The following is an 18,661-nucleotide window of genomic DNA, read 5'->3' as shown; positions in this document are numbered from 1 at the left end:
ACAAAAACTTGTACACAAATGTTCATAGCAGCATTATTTATAATGACTAAAAGTAGAGACACCTATCATGGACAAACGAAATGTGGTATATCCATATGAAGGAATGTTACTCGGCAATATAAAAGAATGAAATACTGATCCGTGCTACAACGTGGATAAAACTTGAACACTTTGTGCCACATATTGTCTGATTCCATTTATATGAAATGCCCAGGGTAGGCAAACCTGTAGAGACAAAAAGTAGAGTAGTGGTCTCCTACGAATGAGGGCTTACGGAATTGTTGGGGAATGGCTGTTAATGGGCGTGGGATTACTTTTTGGAGTGATGAAAATGTCATAAAGGCCCTGGCCAGGTGGCTCAGTGGTAGAGCACTGACCAGGCATGTGGAAGTCCCGGGCTCAATTCCCAGTCAGGGCACACTGATGAAGCGACCATCTGCTTCTCCTGCTCTCCCCTCCCCCTTCTCTCTTTCTCTCACTCCCCCTCCAGCAGCCATGGCTCGATTGATTGATTTGAACACACTGGCCCCAAGCACTGAGGATGGCTCCATGGAGCCTCTGCCTCAAGTGCTAAAAATAGCTCAGTTGAGAGCGTGGGTCCCGACAGGGGTCACCAGGTGAATCCGGGTCAAGGTGCATGCAGGAGTCTGTCTCTGTGTCTTCCCTCCTCTCAAAAAACAAAAAAAAGTACTAAAGTTAGATTGTGGTGACGGTTATACAACATTGAATACATTAAAAAGCATTGACTTGAGGCCCTGGCCGGTTGGCTCAGTGGTAGAGCATCGGCCTGGCGTGCAGAAGTCCCGGGTTCGATTCCTGGCCAGGGCACACAGGAGAAGCGCCCATCTGCTTCTCCACCCCTCCCCCTCTCCTTTCTCTCTGTCTCTTCCCCTCCCACAGCGAGGCTCCATCGGAGCAAAGATGGCCCGGGCGCTGGGGATGGCTCCTTGGCCTCTGCCCCAGGCGCTAGAGTGGCTCTGGTCGCAACAGAGCGACGCCCCGGAGGGGCAGAGCATCGCCCCCTGGTGGGCAGAGCGTCGCCCTGGTGGGCATGCCGGGTGGATCCCGGTCGGGCGCATGTGGGAGTCTGACTGTCTCTCCCCGTTTCCAGCTTCAGAAAAATACAAAAAAAAAAAAAAAAAAAGCATTGACTTGATCTCTTTAAATGAGTGAATTGCACGATATATAAATTATATCTCAATCAAGCTATTTTTTAGAAATTTAATTACTCTTCAAAGACTTAAAACTTTCACAAAGTCTTACATCCAGGGTAGGGCACTACATTTTCCAAGCTTTCCACTCATGCTTAACTTATCAAATAATTTTCATGTTAACTTCAGGTTTATAGGCCACTGAGCAAAAATCGCTATTTTAAAATTAAATTTAAAATGAGGTTACACTTGGATTCTGCACCATTTTCCTTTTGGCTCCACTACTTTCCCGCCAACCCTCTTAGGGTGAAGTAAAGGGTTGGGGGTGCCTGGCCCCCCGCTGGACAGCACACTCTCCAAGGAGAGGCACGACTTCCAGTTCTGTCCCCCTCCTATCTCACCCAGCACTCCACACTCGATAAACGTTCAGTGAAGGAAACTGCATTCTTTCCATTTAGCTGAATCTCACTTACCAGCTGCCCTCTCATCAAACGAACACAGATTCTGGAACCTTCTGAGCCCGAACCCTGTGGCACAGTTCTCTGACGTGTCCACAGCCTGCCAAGTTCCCTGACCAGCGAATTCACTCCTTAAAAGTTCCCTTGCAACACCTCATGTGTTCATTAGTGTGACCGCCCCAGCTCTGGCCGCCCCGTCGTGGACGCTGGGGCTCGCCCGGTGCCTGCAGGAAGGAGACAGAGCTGGCGTCCTTCCTCATTTGATACTTTCTGCTTGTGCTCAAGTTTGATCACTGTCTCATCAGAGTGCAAAGAGAGAACCCTCCCTCACGGTCCCTGTCACCCTGTCACACTCATGCCAGCGTTGCCCTGGTGGCACTGTTGTGGGGAGTAGGTCCTTCCTTCCCTGTGCTGTGAGCTATGCCCACACCCCCACTGCAGAGGACGGGTGGGGGAAGGGAGAGAAGACAGGCGCTGTCTCTCAGAGCGCCTTGTCCCCAGCTCGCAGGCTTCCAGGTCAGAGGACGCATGCCGACCCTCCGCTCCTCGAGCCTCTCAGGTTTGGAAGGACAACGACAGCTGAGAGGTCTTCTCCGCCTGTGTTTTAATCCCTGGTTTAAAGGCCAAGTGAAATGACTGCATTCTGTCCCCTTCCAGGAAACCGAGGGGAGCCAGGCCCCCCGGGACCGCCTCCCATCATCCTGCCAGGAATGAAAGACATCAAAGGGGATAAAGGAGATGTAGGACCTATGGGGTTGAAGGGCTACCTGGGCCTAAAAGGTAAGGAGTCATCGAAAGGCCCAGTCTGACCTCTGAGCTTCAGACCTGGGGGGTCCCTTCCCTCCCTACCCAGGCCGGTGCCCGCCCCCGCCTCTCTCAGTCTGAAGAAGCGGCAGCTTCCGCACCAGAGACACCCCTGTGCCCACACCACCCTTCATTGTGTTCAAGCCCTTCTGACACCCTGACATCTCCACACGTGGGCGCACAGGTGGTCCTTCAGGGCCTGATTAGCCTTGCTTCCCGTTTTAAGATTTGCGGCACTTGGGACGGCAAAGTGGAGAGCTTGGGGAGCGCAGGTGCCCTGTCCTCACCAGCGCGTCACACTCGGGGTCTTCCTGCAGGTATTTCCGGAATGCCGGGGATCCCTGGGCTGTCAGGCATCCCTGGGGTGCCTGGGAAGCCCAGCTACATCAAAGGACTCAAAGGAGACATCGGCCTTCCCGGCACGCCTGGTCTGCCAGGATTCCCTGGTGTGCCTGGTTCCGCCGGGATTACAGGGTTCCCAGGCTTCGTAGGAAGCAGGGTGAGTGGGTGCCCTTTACTGCACGTTCTCTGGGCGACTCTTCTCCCTGCCCTTGCCGACCAGAGTGCTGCGGCCCCGCGTCTACCACGTGTGAGTGGTCAAAGCACTGTGTTCATGCCAACACCAGTGGTGATTGGAGTGCTACCCACACCACGGCTGCCCTTTCATGGGCTTCTATCGGATGAACCATGGTGCCTGCGTTTTGTCATGAGAGCCTAGGAAACAAAACTTGAATTTCTAGAGATGTGAGCTCATAAGTGAGATCAGGACTAAAAACCCGTTACTGATTTGGAGCATGGAGGACATCTGGCCTGCCGTTTCCTCGTTTCTTCACTCAATACTTGTCATGTGCCAGGCACCATATTGTCATGGCAACAGGAGTCTACTCTGACCCGGGCAGAACTCGCTCCTCTCCACACCTGTGTCCTCATTTATACTGCTCACAAAAATTAGGGGATAATTTCAAAATGAATATGAAGCGATAAAATATCCCCTAATTTTTGTGAGCATGATATAAAATGCAGGTCGTAGCTACCTTGCGGTTTTACTGAGTGCAGTATGGATGGTATATGTAACATGGCACAGAGTGGCTCTCCAGGGGTTGGTATTTCATGGAATTCTCCTTTTATCCTCTTTCATTTAAAAGGCATCATACACCCACAGTCCTCAGCACACACTGACTCACTTCTGGCATTCTCAGTGAGATCAGCACACTTGGGGCAGATCAGAAGTTCTCTCTACCCTGCAGTGAACCTTTACCAGCAGGCCCTGGCTTGGCCTTCTGTCCAGCGCACTCTGGGGGACATGAAGTGCTCAGAATGCTCCGGGTGTCTCCCTTCCATCAGCCCAGAGCCTGCAGCGGGGAGGGGCTTCGGCCAGTCCTGTGTGCCGCTGGTCGTCAGTTTAAAAAAGATGTATGTGTCTGCTCTGCCAAAGAACAAGGATGACAGTGATCCCACAGTTTTATTCATGACGGTCCAAACTGGGAAATGTCAACAGGAAAAAGAATATAAAAACATGTTACATTCAGTCAGTGGACTGGTACACAGGAGTAAAATGAGATTTATTGATAAACACAAACATGTAAATGAATCTCACAGACTTTATGTTGAAAGAAATAAATCAGAAACGGAGTACCATTATAATATGATTCCGTTTTTACAACAAGACTATTTGATGGAAGCAAGTCAGAAGAGAGGCAAGATCACTTAGTAGGCAGGAGCATAAAGGAACTTTCTAGAGTGCTGAACGTTCTGTGTCTCTGTCTGGGTGTCACAGGAGTAAGCGTTCATTGAGCATCGAAGGTGAGTGCACTGCACTGTATATAAGTGAGGCTTTAATAAAGCAAGGTTTAAGAAAGAAAAACAGAGCATCATCTAAGCAAGCATACAGCCTGTGGCACATCCTCCCCACTCCTCATGAAATGGGGCTTTATTAATAATTTAAGAGATGCAAGTTAAGCCTGTTAGGAAAGAGCAGTTCTGAAGTCTCAGGTTGATGGTAGAGATCAGAGGGAGCAAGGTAGACCAGAACTCCCACCCTTCCTATGAGGTCCAGGCACCTCAGAGAGAAAAATCATAATTCCTTTGTAGTCAGAGAATAATCCAGACATCATCCCAATGTCATTACTGTATTAGCAACAAACATTGTTCGGGAGAAGTCTCTCTCTCCGCAGATGGAAGTGCGCAACCGTGTAATATAGAGCAAGTCTGGGAATCTGGCGGCCCAGATCAGCATCCCAGTACTGCTGTGTATTAGCTGAGTGGCCTTAGGCAAAGTACTCACCTCTCTGTGCCTCACTTTTCCTCATCTGTCAAATGGGAAATAAAAGGGTTGTTGTGAGGCTTAAAAAGCTCTTGAGATGGGACCCAACGTGTTCCAGTATAGAAAGCCTGACTGAGGTGAGGATGCATCAGCCGTGGTGATTTTCACCACCATCATGACCATGACCTGCATCAGTGATGTGATTAATTTCAGTAAAGCTGCAAGGTCATTTTACTATTATACTTTACAATTTATTAAGGGGTAAGCAAACCACCTACTTTATTGCATGGAAAAAAACTTGAAGAGATTTCTACAAAATAATGAGATCACAAACCTTGGGTGTTCGTTCTAGCATATCAAATAGTTGCATACACTAGCCTTCAAAATTAACACTTATTTCATGAGCCCCCTTTTAAGTGGTTTTATGTTTGACTCCAGGGTGACAAAGGTGCTCCCGGGAGAGCAGGTCTTTATGGCGAGAGCGGTCCCACCGGCGATTTTGGTAAGTATTGCTCGGACAGTGAAAACAGAGCGTCCACAGTCCAGAGCATTCTGGGAAGATGTGGTGATAATCAGATCTGCAGATGCCGTTAGTTTTATTTTGAAGCAAATCATTCTTATTAAGAGTGTAGTACAACAGAAACAGAACAGGTCTTGTAAAACTAACCAAGACCTGTTCTCACCCGTCTTTTGTGCACCCAACAGGTGATATTGGAGACACTATCAATTTGCCAGGCAGCCCGGGCCAGAAGGGGGAACGGGGCATCACTGGAACACCAGGTACCTCGGTCATTTTCTGTCTCTTCCGCTCAACAACCTTGACCCCTTGTCTGTGTCATCACCTACGAGCTGGCTTACCAGATCGATCACTCGTTGGTAATCACTATAGATCATGTGATAGGAAATGGTTTGAGGTCATCAAGCCCAGCGTGCAAGGAAGACTCCGAATTTTCAATTAAATTAAAGCTGAAGACAAAGTCAGAAAAGTTCTCTTGGGCTCTCCCTGAAAGGGAAAATAGCCAGAATCAACACTCATAAAATCAACATTTTATGTGGCCCATGAAATGAGCCTGGACTCCTGGGACACGTTATAGGGCATGAAGCAAATGACACGGTGACTGGAGCTTCTTACAGACAGTGAAGGATCTCGAAGGAAGGTCTGTGGGAATCAGGCTCATCTCTTGAGTAAGAAAAGAAGGGGCAGCTCTCTGGTCATGTGTACACGAGGAGCCATGTGTGAGGTCACTCCTCTTCTCTGGGCATCCCTGAAATTCAAGGTCAGAAGTCCTGCCTATAGTCATATCCCAAGGGATTTGTGATAGGATCATGCCTTTGTCTGGGGATTTTATCTTGGGAGACCCCACCCTGTGTAAGCTGCCTGGTGCCCCAAGTTTTTCTAGGGATAGCCCTGTTTTGGCAAAAGAGTCTGTTCAAGTCCTGGCCAATTGGCTCAGTGATAGAGCATCGGCCCAGTGTGTGGATGTCCCAGGTTCAATTCCCAGCCAGGGCACACAGGAGAGGCACCCATCTGCTTCTCCACCCTTTCCCTTCTCCTTTCTCTCTCTCTCTCTTCCCCTTCTGCAGCCAAGGCTGCATTGGAGCAAAGTTGGCCCTAGCACTGAGGATGGCTCCATGGCCTCCACCTCAGGCGCTAGAATGGCTCTGATTGTGGCAGAGCAATGCCCCAGATGGGCAGAGCATCGCCCACTAGTGGGCATGCCAGGTGGATCCTGGTTGGGCACATGCAGGAGTCTGTCTCTCTGCCTCCCCATTTTAATTTCAGAAAAATACAAAAAAAAAAAAGAGTCTGTTCGTGTGACTGGTCAGTGGGGAGGATGCTGAGCTGGTTCTTTATCTAGAAAAAGCTCCAGAATGGAAAGGGTATTCCGTCTGTATGGGATCAGAGAACAACCACTCAGGAATAGGCAGCCTCATCCACTGGCCTCTCTGGACTCATATGGATCTATAATATCATTTCCTGACAACTCTCCTCCCAGTCACAGACTATCCTGGGCTGCTGAGCATTCTAGCTCTTGGCTGGTTAAGTCTCCTGTCCTAAATAATTACTTTGGCAGTTTGGTTTATAATAGCAATAATGTGAGACCATCTTTGCCACATGTCATTAATGATGACCTTGTTTGTGCAACTGAAAATGTGTCAGAGAAGAGAACCAAGAATTATGATTGTTACCCTTGACTGTTTAGTGTTAGTTAAACTGTGGGCCCAGGAAACAGAACCCTCCACAAGTATCAGCCATCCTTGGGGGTGTTCTGCTCACCCTCAGACAAGTGTAGGGTCAGCCACAGCCCTTGCCCAATGCAGCGGAGGGAGTCAGTGTGGAGTCCGGGGTCAGATAAGCTTCCGGACATGGCAGGTATTGGGGAGCCGGGGGTCAGGCCTGGTCTCAGGATGAAGCGACAAGCTACATTGGACTCGCTCAGTTGGGTTGGAGCTGATGGCGGTGGTTTGTGAAAGCAGATGCACAGGGTCAGTAGGGGGTTTGAGCAGATTTTCAAAATAGTAAAAAAAAATCAATAGAAAATAAGCCGACCTTCTTAGGTGGTTTTTCTTCAAGACCACAAAAACATTAACAGTATTTTACCTAAGCAATAGCCTCCTCGATTTGAGAAGACACTAGACAAAAGTGATTGTATGGCATTCAGGTTGGTCTGAAGTTTTCAAAATCTTTCAGCTTACCAGAAATCGCCAAAACAGTCACCAGAGAACATTGTCATGAACATGAAGGCAGCGTTTCCTTCCGTCTGCCCAGTGGCCACCTCAGCACCACCCGAGGTGCTCATTCAAGTGCAGCCCCAGGCCTCCCCCAGACCTCCCAGGTCACTCAGGGGAGAAGCACAGACACCTGCGTGTTTAACAGATTCCCCAGCACATCACACACTGGGAAGCAGTCTGAGTAGGGCTCTCAGTAGTTACCTACTGACACCTAACAACGTGCCCAAAATGCAGTGGCTTAGAACGTCAGCAAGCAAGTACTATCTCGTACATTTTCTGAGGGTCAGGAATTTGGAAACGGTGATTTTGATGCAGGTCTCGCGTGAGATTCCAGTCACGATATAGGCAGGGCTGCATCATCTGAAGGCTAGACTGCGGCTGGGGAATCCACTTCCAAGAAGGCTCTCTCACACAGCTCTCAACCTGAGGGCCTCTCTCCAGGCCGCTTGAGTGTCCTCACAACATGGCGGCTGGCTACCTCCAGACCGAGCAATCCAAGAGAGGTGGCAAAGGGAAAGCAAGGATGAATTTCGTGTCCTAGGCTTGAAATGACACTCCATCATTTCCACAGTATCTTGGTGGTGACACCATTCAGCCTTATTCAGTGTGGGAGGGAATTACATGAGAGTGTGAATACCAGTGTGGGAACCACTCACCGCCAGCTCGGAGCCTGCTGACCACAGGGGCAGAGGGAAGAATCGGGTAAAATATTAGTTGATGAAGGAACACGTTTAGATCCGCACTCCCATTCACAACAGAAGTACCTACCAAGTGCGGTATGGCAGCATCCTTTAACTTTGTGTCCCCTTGAGCCCTCCAAGCATTAAGCCCCAGTTTGATGCCATGTCTGTGGTTTGTTCAAGCAGCAAATCTGTGGTTACAGGTCTGAAGGGATTCTTTGGAGAGAAAGGAACAGAAGGTGACATCGGCTTCCCCGGGATAACAGGCATAGCAGGAGCCCAAGGCTCTCCCGGATCTGTAGGGCAAACAGGTAAAATCTCTTGTAGTCACAGTCTTCCCTCCAGCACATGCTCTCCCCGCGGCATGGCTTGACGGGGCAGCGGCCAGTGGGCGGAGGACGCCTGAGCCTCTAAATCTCCAAGGCACCAGAGCAAAGGCAGCCAGTTTCACCACGGAGCTGCTGCTACAGTCACCCTTCACACTAGGAAGCTTGCACGTACCTGTTGCCCATTCACCTGGTCTGCCTGAGGACCGAGCACGTGGAAACAACCCACCTGGCTGTGGGGGGGCGCACAGGAACTGGTGGACGGGTTTGTGTGGCCCGGTGTCCGTCTCTCCAGAAACACAAACTAAGTTCTTGTTGCGGGATCTCTTTCATGAACTTACAACTTAATGACCCAAAGCAAACAGTGAGCTAGTTTTATGCTTTTTGGTTTATTGCTGCTTTTGCTTTGCTTACTTCTGCCCAGGACCTGTGCATGATTCCAACAGGCTAATCCTCACAGGCTTGTTTCGTGGGCGCTCTCCAAACTTCTGTTTGGATGATGAGAATGAGAAAACACAAGCTGTTCTCTCTTTGGCAAGGCTGACTTAATCCCATTGAATCCAAATGTGGGGTCCAAAGCCACATGCATTCCTCCTTTCCCGAAAAGCACCCCCGCCCCGCCCCACCCTGCCCCGTCCCGTCTAGGTAAGACCTGGCGGCCAGGCAGGCCGGGCTCTCCCAAGGCCTCTAGGGTTCCGGAGTCCGACTCACGGATATGTTCTCCTCTCCCCCAGGCTTTCCAGGACTGACAGGCCTGCCAGGGCCGCAAGGGGACCCTGGCCGGGTCGGAGTGCCCGGTGAAAAAGGAGATTACGGCTGGCCAGGTAGTCCCGGCTTGCCAGGTAAGACCATTCCTCTCTTCACAGACCCCAAGCGCACAATGGTTCAGAAATATTTGCCAGGTCAGGAGAGGCACTGTTAGCCAGGTCAGCTCCTCCCCGTGCTGTTTTCTATAAGACTGACATAAAAGGCAGGGCTGTGTGTGGTTTACTGTCCACACAAAACATACCTGTAACAGGGTGTGCGGTTGTCCAAGCCCATCGGGAAGGAGACACCCATGCCAGTCTGCAGAGCAGGGCTCCACTCCCTGAGAGGGAAACTGCCCCGGGAGCCTTGGGCCCGCTGCTCGGTCAGCACGCAGGCAGCGTAGCGGAGGGACCAGTGCGACAGACACCGAGTTGTTCCGCCACAGGCTTCCCGGCTTCCCAGGGTCTGGTGGAGCCCTCGGTGGAATTTAGAGACTTATGCAGCCTGACGTGGACACATCCCTGCTCAGGGACAGGTCCTGGGCGCCTTGACAGGCCGCCGGTCAGGAACAAGCCCTCAGCTGCTCCGTTGCTCAGAATTAAGGGTGACCTACCTACCCACCTCCACGCTCGCTGTCCACATCACCAGAAGAACTGCTGCGTGTGTCCCATGTCCTACTTTAGAAATGTTTGTCCTTGAGCATCAGAGGAAATGGGACTAATACTGGCCTATTGGTTCCAGGCAACTTTCACAAACCAAATGTACATAATGGCTCAAGCTCCAAGAAGAGAAGCGGAATACACCAGTTCCCAGTTCCCTCTTGGCTCTAATGAGTCTGTATAGATTTTAGGGAATCAATCTTAAAGTTAAGTGGTTCACTGAGGTGACACAGAAGTGATTAATTTGCATGTCAGACTATAAGCAGAACTGCTTCCTGTTTTCAGGGATTTTGAATAAGTTGACTGGGCGAACATATGTCTGAATTATCTTAAGGGTTTCTTTCTTTGCTCTCCCATGCATGAAATAACCATGAGTGCAACCCACACAGGTGTCCCAGGGATCCGAGGCATCAGTGGATTGCACGGCTTGCCAGGCACCAAAGGCTTCCCAGGATCGCCAGGTACCCGTGGCAGTTGCAGCCACTGGGCCACAGGCCATGCCCAGCGTGGTGGGGGGAGCTGGGAGGGCCATCTAGGATGCAGGATGTGGTGGGGGCAGTTCAGAGAGCAGGACTGCTCTGTGAGGACTGTGTGATCATGCCTGAGGCCATGTGGGCTTGGTTCCCCGTGGTTCTGCAGACCGCTGAGAGGTGATCACTAAGAATCCATCATCCCCTTAAGTTAGAGTTTGTGTTAAACGGGCCCATCAGGCTTTGAGAGGGACAGAGAACAAGTGTTTGCTTTTCATCAGCATCTTAATCTTTCATTTCCTTAGCACGGGGGAGGTAGTTGATGCCCAGCTTGTCCTGTGGCTGTCCTTGTGCTTTGAAACAGATAATGCTGTCTTAGTCAGCTTGACCTGCTACAACCACAGGCTGGGGGCTTAAACACCAGACATTCATTCCTCACAGTTCCGTAGACTGGAAGTCTGAGATCTAGGCATTGGTACTGTTGGGTTCTGGTGAGGGTCTTCTTCCTGGCTTGCAGTTGGCCACCTTCTTGCTGTCTTCCCACATGGTAGAGAGAGAGAACAAGCTCTCTGGTGTCTCTATAAGAGACTAATAAGAGAACACTAATCCCATCATAGAGACCATCCTCATGACCTCATCTAAATCTAATTACCTACCAAAGGCCTATCTCCAAAAACCATCACATTGAAAATTAGGCCTTCAATATATGAATTTTGGGGAGACAATTCTATTCATAGCAATGGTGTTCCAGTCTCAGATAATGGCACACTGAGGCCACATAGCACACTGAAATCGCCACAACTGCCTTCTGGTTCTCTATTTTTGAGTCTCACTGAAGAGCATTACTGTTCTTTCACTTGTGAAAATTAACTTTGCGCGGTTGAAGATGCTGAGGTCACTGCTTTTTAACCCTGCCACAGGTGCCGATGTTCATGGAGACCCAGGTTTCCCAGGTCCTGCTGGGGACAGGGGTGAGCCAGGAGAGCCCAACACTCTTCCAGGCCCTACCGGAGCCCCAGGACAAAAAGGGGAGCGAGGAGCTCCAGGTGAGACTAGGCACTGCCAACACTGCCATCTGCATAACCAGACCCCTGTATGTTGTTGGGTGGCCGGAGTGGGAGAGAGAAGAAGTCATGCTTCTCAGTTTACCCACTGCATGCTGAATGGGCTGAGGAAACGCTTGGGAATGGAGATGAGACCCAGCCTGAAGGAACAGAGGGAAAATAAGAGACCTCCACTCCACATAGTGCATGCAGTCCTGGACCAAAGACAGCACTCACAAAACATCGCAACATCGTGATCTATATCACACAGCACGTAGGAACGTCTGGTTCACACAGCATGCTGTTCAGACACTGCACAAAGACAGCGCTCACAAAACATCACAACATTGTGATCTATATCACACAGCACTAGGAACGTCTGATTCACACAGCATGCTGTTCAGACACTGCACAAAGACAGCGCTCACAAAACATCGCAACATCGTGATCTATATCACACAGCACGTAGGAACGTCTGGTTCACACAGCATGCTGTTCAGACACTGCACAAAGACAGCGCTCACAAAACATCGCAACATCGTGATCTATATCACACAGCACGTAGGAACGTCTGGTTCACACAGCATGCTGTTCAGACACTGCAGCCGACATGAGACAGAACATAGTTTCCACAAGAGCAGAAAGTAGCTCTCTTTCATTCCTCTGGGTATATGTTGCTTATGCCCAGCACAGAGTAAGTGCTCAATCTCTGTCAGGGTTAATACTGTGAAGCATAGGGTAAGTCTCTGACCTCACCTGAAAAAGCCATGCGTGCTCCAGGATAGCCCTAAGGTACCTGAAACAGTCCTATTACACACTCGCCCTAAGGAACCTGAAACAGTCCTATTGCACACTCGCCCTAAGGAACCTGAAACAGTCCTATTACACACCGCCCTAAGGTACCTGACACAGTCCTATTACACACTCGCCTGTGCAGCGTTCGTTTCTCAGAACTCTTGGGACGTACTGTGTTGCTCCCTGCACTTCGTCAAGGGGACCTAGAACGTGTCTCAGGGTCCCAAACAACCCTGAAGCATAGTGTCTCTTCTCTAAAGCTGTTGTCCCCTGACAAAGCCCTCATCCTACATGAAAGCCACAATAGCCCAGGGACCTGGTGGCTTGTGAGTGGTCCTGGGGGCCAGAGCAGACCCCTCCTTCTGCCCTCAGGGTCGAACAGGGATAAGGAAAGGTGACTTTCCGTAGTGACATTCACAGGCAGCCGGTCAGGACTTGCACTCTTCTCTAAAAATAGAGAAATAAAGTTAATCTGTCGTCCCTTCCATGAGTATAAAAGCTCGAATTTGCAGCTTCAGTTATTTCTGCAGCTGATGTTCAGGTTTCGGATCATGAATTGCCTATGAGTTTTGCCAAACGGCCTTTCAGCGAACTTCCATTAGGCAGAGGATTTTATTTCAACACTTCAGAAGATTCCTGGGGGCCACCTAGAAAACAGTTATATTGACCCTGATTGTAGCAGACTAACTCCTGCTTGTCCCATGTCCTCAATAACAGAGGCCCGCTCAATGTAGCTAATTAAGTTCATTATGTTTTCATGGGAATCTGGACAATCTGAATCTCCTAACTCAAGATTTTTGCCATTAGTCACCGCTGCTCACCATCTGTTTTGGTTATTTCGTGATAATAGTTAGAAGCAGCGCACTTGGTGTCACTTTATACCAAACTACAGATGGCGGCTGCTTAGTCCCCTCAGTCTAGTAAATGCACTTGCTTAGTGCCTGTAATCAATGAGACCAAGCCAATACCTTGCTAAGAGCTCCTCCTGGCACGTGCTTCTTCACAGCACTCAGAAGTTGCATGGGCAGGATCCTGTCCCACCAGGCACCAGAACCTTCCCAGTGTGAAAGTCTCATCATGTTGCTGATGCATACCAACTAGTCATGAAGCCACATGGGGGACACAGGAGACTACTGTCACAGATTTTCACTGCCATCCCAACTCACTCTTCCCTCTACAGTAGAGAAGATGGTCCCTGGATACTGTGACAGTCGGATTTTTTGCAGTGTTCTAGTATTAATATCTGAGTCCCCAGACGCTAAGGGAAAACAAATACTAGAATGGTGGTTGGGGAGAGAAACTAGTCTCCTCCCCTGCTGGCCATGTATCTTGTCACGCCGGCAGCACCCTCACCTGCCTGGCACAGACGGGCACCCATAGGTGTCACGTTGGTAAACCACAGGGAGGAATAGATTTCCTTTTGTGAGGCTTGCCCTCTAAGGTTTGTCCTCGATTCGTGCCAGGAGGCTCCAGCCTTTGACTCAACTACCCTCGGTTCTTGTTACTTGCAGCAGTCAGTCTATAAAATTGCTGCAAACATTGAAATAAGGAATACTGAACCATCTCGTGGAAATGCGGGGGTTGGTTCCTGTGAGTCCCAAGTCTCATATTCATCAACTGATCAATAGGATATCTTATTTCACATATGTTTCTGTTTAATGACACTTTATTCAATATAAATTGTTGATTGATTGCCTATTCAGGCAGTGACACAGTGGATGGAGAGTCGACCTGAGATGCTGAGGTCCCAGGTTTGAAACCCCAAGGTCATTGGCTTGGGTGTGGGCTCATCCAGCTTGAGCACAGGGTCTTAGGCTTGAGCAGGATCATAGACATGACCCCATGGTCACTGGCTTAAGCCCAAAGATCTCTGGGTTGAAGCCCTAAAGGTCATTGTCTTGAAGCCCAAGGTCGCTAGCTTGAGCAAGGGGTTTCTGGTTCAGCCGTGGCCACCCATTCAAGACACGTATGAGAAAGCAATCAATGAACAGTTAAAGTGCCACAGCTATTAGTTGATGCTTCTCATCTCCCTTCCTATCTATCTCTGTCTCTGCCTCTGTGTGTATATGTGTGTGTCTCCCTCTCGCTAAAAAAAAAAAAAAAAAAAGTTGATTGATTGAGATTGACTACATGGCCATCAGCACTACAACTCATGCCTGAAGAAGCTCATCCAGCACACATGGTGTCTACAGGAGGCCTTCCTGAGCTCAGGGCCAGCAGCACTTCAGCACTATGCCTGGGGGCCGGTTTAAACGGTGCACTTCCAACAGGAAGCCAAAAATGCAAAAACATGGTACCTTGTTGACACTCTGAGTTGAACTAGGGACCTCTGCCGGGACTCGGCATTCTGCCTCTCCTGCTTGTCCAGGAGCGTCGCGCGTATTGATTCGGAGTCACCAGTAAACCTTAGTGCCACATGGCAACACAGAATCTGTGAGCAATGAGAATGGACTCTGTCCATAGCTGGGACCCCAGACACTGAGGAACAGCTGCAGGGAGGACTGAAAGGATCAGTGTGGTCCAGCAGCCTTATCTTGCCAATACCGGAAACTTGTGTCCCGTCACTAGTGCTAGTGGAGCCAATGGACCTAACCTCTCAGGTGATGCCGTCAGGGCGGGCCCAAGGTGTCATACACAAGTAGTCACATTGGCAGGGCGCAGTGAGCAGTCTCTGAGCAAGTCACCCCCCCCCCGTGAGAATGAGGCCCAGCAGAGGTGGGTCCGAGGGACCCTCTCAACAGCAGGTGGGGCTGGTGGAAGTAAGGGCCACAAGGCCGCTGTTTCCCTGTACCCACCCCAAGAGCTGTGTTTGACATTCGGTGGCATTGCGACACCGTCCAGCACTGCCTCTCCTTGGTGGCTGTGCTCCTGGACAGGTGATCGCATGGAGGGGAAACAGTAGATTAAAAAGTCAGATGCTGATACTAAAACAACTTCTGCTTCCCTCCCAGGGGAACGAGGCCCCATGGGGAGTCCGGGACTTCAGGGGTTTCCAGGCATCACACCCCCTTCCAACATCTCTGGGTCACCTGGTGACAAAGGCGCAGCTGGGCTATTTGGCCTGAAAGGTAAGCAGGGCTCCCACTCCTGTATGTTGGAATCTCTCAGAGCATACCCAAAAGGACAAACAGTGTGTGCTTCCGCTCATGGGAGGGTCCTAGAAGAGTCCGATCCATAAAGACAGACGGAAAATGGGGGATGTCGGGACTAAGGGAGGGGGAGGGGGAGTTTGTTTAATGGGGACAGGGTTTCAGTTTGGGAAGATGAAAGAGTTCTGATGTGGAGGGTGGTGATGATTGCATGACAGTATGAATGTATTTAATGTCATGGAACTGTGCACTTAAAATGGTTAAAATGAGAAATTGATGTTGTTTATATTTCACCACAATAAAAAAAAAAGTCGCCCACGGTTACAAACTTACCAAAGACTATCCCCTAAACAGATGACTTATTGTCTGCCTTCTGGGCACCTCCCCCGTGAGTCCCCCTCCCCACGGCCCTGACTGTGTCTTCCTCCGGGTTAAACACTTCTTTCTTGTGACTAATGTCAATAGGTTATCTAGGCCCCCCAGGGCCACCTGGGCCTGCTGCTCTCCCTGGAAGCAAAGGAGATGATGGGTACCCAGGAGCTCCAGGAAACCCAGGGACCAAAGGATGGGGTGGCGACCCTGGGCCCCAGGGCCGGCCTGGTGTCTTTGGTCTCCCAGGAGAGAAAGGTAACCGTGCCCACACAAAGGGGTCCTCTCCTCGGGAAGGCTGGCAGCCACGGTCAGAGATGACGGGAGCCCCCGCCCGGGCATGTGTTCTCAATGTCCTGCTTGTCTCCAAGGGCCCAGAGGTGATCCAGGATTCATGGGAGGCACAGGAGTCCCCGGAAGTACGGGCGACCAAGGCCCCAAGGGACCCAAGGGAGACCGAGGATTCCCGGGTAAGTGGCCATCTGTCCGCTCACAGAACTGCTTGGATTGGCTGCCACCAAAAGTGGACTTTAGAACTATTCCTGCCCCTCCCCAGGTGTGGGGATGCCTCTAAAGTCAGTCTTTGTCACGTGGCCCAAACCCTAAAGTGTGGAGAGGAACGCCAGATGGGGTCTGCAGGCGCTCCGCTGGGCGGGTGAACGTAAATCTGGGAAAGGCAGGCACGGGCGGCCTGTCAGATAAGTTAGTATTACCCATCTTCATTTCTAGAAAGTAAGATCATTGTAGGAAGCTCCAAGATTGGTTTCAACAAGTTAAAAAAGGGGAGGGGATAAACATCAGAGCAAGAAAGTGAGTGGTCCCGCTGTGCCAACTGGCCTTCCTTTTCCCTTCCAGGTGCCCCCGGTTCTTTGGGGTCCCCAGGGATTGCAGGAATCCCCCAGAAGATTGCTGTCCAGCCGGGACAAATGGGTCCACAGGGAAGGAGAGGCCTCCCAGGACCACAGGGAGAGATGGGACCCCAGGGTCTCCCAGGAGAACCAGGTAGGAGCCCTGCTGTAGGGTCGCGAGGGAACGCTCCTTTTCTTATCTGCTTTGTTTTCACTTTTGTTTTATTGCCGAAAAGCATTTGTTAAGCACCAGTGTCACTCTTTCCGTGGCGCTCACACCTGTCTCGGTGACTGTGCAGGTTTCCGAGGGGCTCCAGGGAAGGCAGGGCCCCAGGGACGAGGCGGGATTTCTGCCATTCCCGGATTCCGAGGAGACCAGGGGCCGATGGGGCACCAGGGGCCGATTGGCCAAGAAGGTGAGTGATGGACCATGAAAGGGCTCAGGGGCGGGGAGGGGGCTCTTCCAGGCCCCGCTGTGGTCTGACAGATGGACGATGGTATGCAAGGAAGACATAAATGAGCACTGAGATGAACAGAGATAGGAGGCTGCACCCTTTCCGCTCCGAAACCCCAGCTCAGCTCCTAGGACCCTCGCTGTAGCCTTGGTCCGGATGCACTCCATAACACCTGCATTTAGCAGAGCACCTGAGCCTAGCGGAACACCTGGCACAGGGTCTCCAGGACAGACAGGCTTCCTTCCTTCCTCTGAGAAATGTGCAGGTATCTCAAAAAAAGCACTTGACACACCTGAGAGGCCATCTACTCCCTTCCGGATAGAGTCACCCACGGCCAGATTGTGTACCGTGGGGGGCACGCATCTGGAGACACACAGGCACAGATAGGAGGCAGCCAGGCCAGGACAGCAAGACAGCGCAAGATGTCCTGAGAGAAAGCAGCGAGATGTGACGGTGCCCTTGCAGGGGAGGGGAAGTAGGAATGCACGGTCAACCAGGACCTCTGATTTAAAACACTGAAGGGCTGTCCTGCTGGAGGCGGAGCACGTCCCCTGGTGGCCCAAGGGTGCATTGTGCTGCCGCTCCCTGAGCGCCCGGGAAAGGGGGTCTGCAGCTTGGGGACAGGAGGCTCGTTCGTTGGGGGTGGGGTGGCTGGACTTAGATACATTGGGGCAGAGGCGGATTAAGGTCAGTTGAGGCTCCGGGCTTAGAAGAAAATATTGGGCCCCTCACATTAGAAAAATGTGTCAAGTGGGGTTTTGTGGGGCCCTTCAGAAGTCAGGGCCCAGGGCACACACCTGCTGTGCCCACCGTTAAATCCGCCTCTGATCTAGGGGCCCTTCCAGGGGTTCTAGTTCTTGCTCAGCACCTGCACTCACTGTGGGGAAAGCCCATGAGTTTGACTGAGTGCGCCTTTGTTCAGCACCCCCACTGTCATCATCCAGTGCTTACTGAGCATGCTCACTGTCATCAGCCCGTGCTCACTGAGCACCCCCACTGTTATCATCCCGTGCTTACTGAGCATGCTCACTGTCATCATCCCGTGCTTACTGAGCATGCTCACTGTCATCACCCCGTGCTTACTGAGCATGCCCACTGTTATCATCCCGTGCTTACTGAGCATGCTCACTGTCATCACCCCGTGCTTACTGAGCATGGGCTGTAAGCCTCCCCAGAAGGTTCTTGGTCTAGGACCGCAGAGCCACTGGCACCCCAACCTTGGGAGAAGGCCAAGTGAGAGCTGTCAGTGTCACCATGTGATGTCTGCATGGGCAGCGGGCTGAGGTCTACAGGGCAGCTGAAAGGCAGCTGCTTTCTTTTGAACCCTAGGGGAGCCAGGCCGCCCCGGGACCCCCGGCCTGGCCGGCATGCCCGGCCGCAGTGTCAGCATCGGCTACCTCCTGGTAAAGCACAGCCAGACAGACAAGGAGCCCATGTGCCCCGTGGGCATGAACAAGCTCTGGAGTGGATACAGCCTGCTGTACTTTGAAGGCCAGGAGAAAGCCCACAACCAGGACCTGGGTAGGTACCACCCGCCGGGTCCCAGAGGCCTGCTCAGGTGCAGGTGGTCAAGATCGCGTGACCACAGTGAGGTTCCTGGATCCTCTAAGGCACATGAGCTTCACCTGATTGAAGGCACGGGGCCCACCCACACCCCTGGGGTTTCAGGAGAGATTAAAATGGCCTTCGATCCCTTCAGGTCAGGACCACCGACACCTGCCTTTAACTTGGCAGCACCTTGCACGGGCGCCCGTGAGGCCCAGCCCTGTGC

At 51.3% G+C, this 18,661-nt stretch overlaps 1 protein-coding gene across 2 annotated transcripts in view; it reads left to right on the top strand.

Moving 5' to 3' along the window:
* Positions 1-18,661, top strand: part of COL4A2 (collagen type IV alpha 2 chain) — a 201,294-nt gene that overhangs the window by 178,225 nt on the left and 4,408 nt on the right. For both annotated transcript variants that reach the window (XM_066380564.1, XM_066380563.1), the window contains exons 33-46: positions 2,267-2,389; positions 2,731-2,912; positions 5,115-5,178; positions 5,382-5,456; positions 8,293-8,400; positions 9,150-9,257; positions 10,211-10,282; positions 11,212-11,337; positions 15,081-15,197; positions 15,684-15,845; positions 15,959-16,057; positions 16,443-16,589; positions 16,735-16,851; positions 18,220-18,411. In XM_066380564.1, coding sequence (XP_066236661.1) covers positions 2,267-2,389; positions 2,731-2,912; positions 5,115-5,178; positions 5,382-5,456; positions 8,293-8,400; positions 9,150-9,257; positions 10,211-10,282; positions 11,212-11,337; positions 15,081-15,197; positions 15,684-15,845; positions 15,959-16,057; positions 16,443-16,589; positions 16,735-16,851; positions 18,220-18,411 — 1,692 coding nt within the window. The remainder of the gene's footprint in view (positions 1-2,266; positions 2,390-2,730; positions 2,913-5,114; positions 5,179-5,381; positions 5,457-8,292; positions 8,401-9,149; positions 9,258-10,210; positions 10,283-11,211; positions 11,338-15,080; positions 15,198-15,683; positions 15,846-15,958; positions 16,058-16,442; positions 16,590-16,734; positions 16,852-18,219; positions 18,412-18,661) is intronic.

This window comes from Saccopteryx leptura, chromosome 4, assembly GCF_036850995.1.
Source record: "Saccopteryx leptura isolate mSacLep1 chromosome 4, mSacLep1_pri_phased_curated, whole genome shotgun sequence".
Classification (NCBI taxonomy): Eukaryota; Metazoa; Chordata; class Mammalia; order Chiroptera; family Emballonuridae; genus Saccopteryx; species Saccopteryx leptura.
Note: the sequence above shows the minus strand (reverse complement) of the source record. Positions and strands in the feature narration are given on the sequence as shown.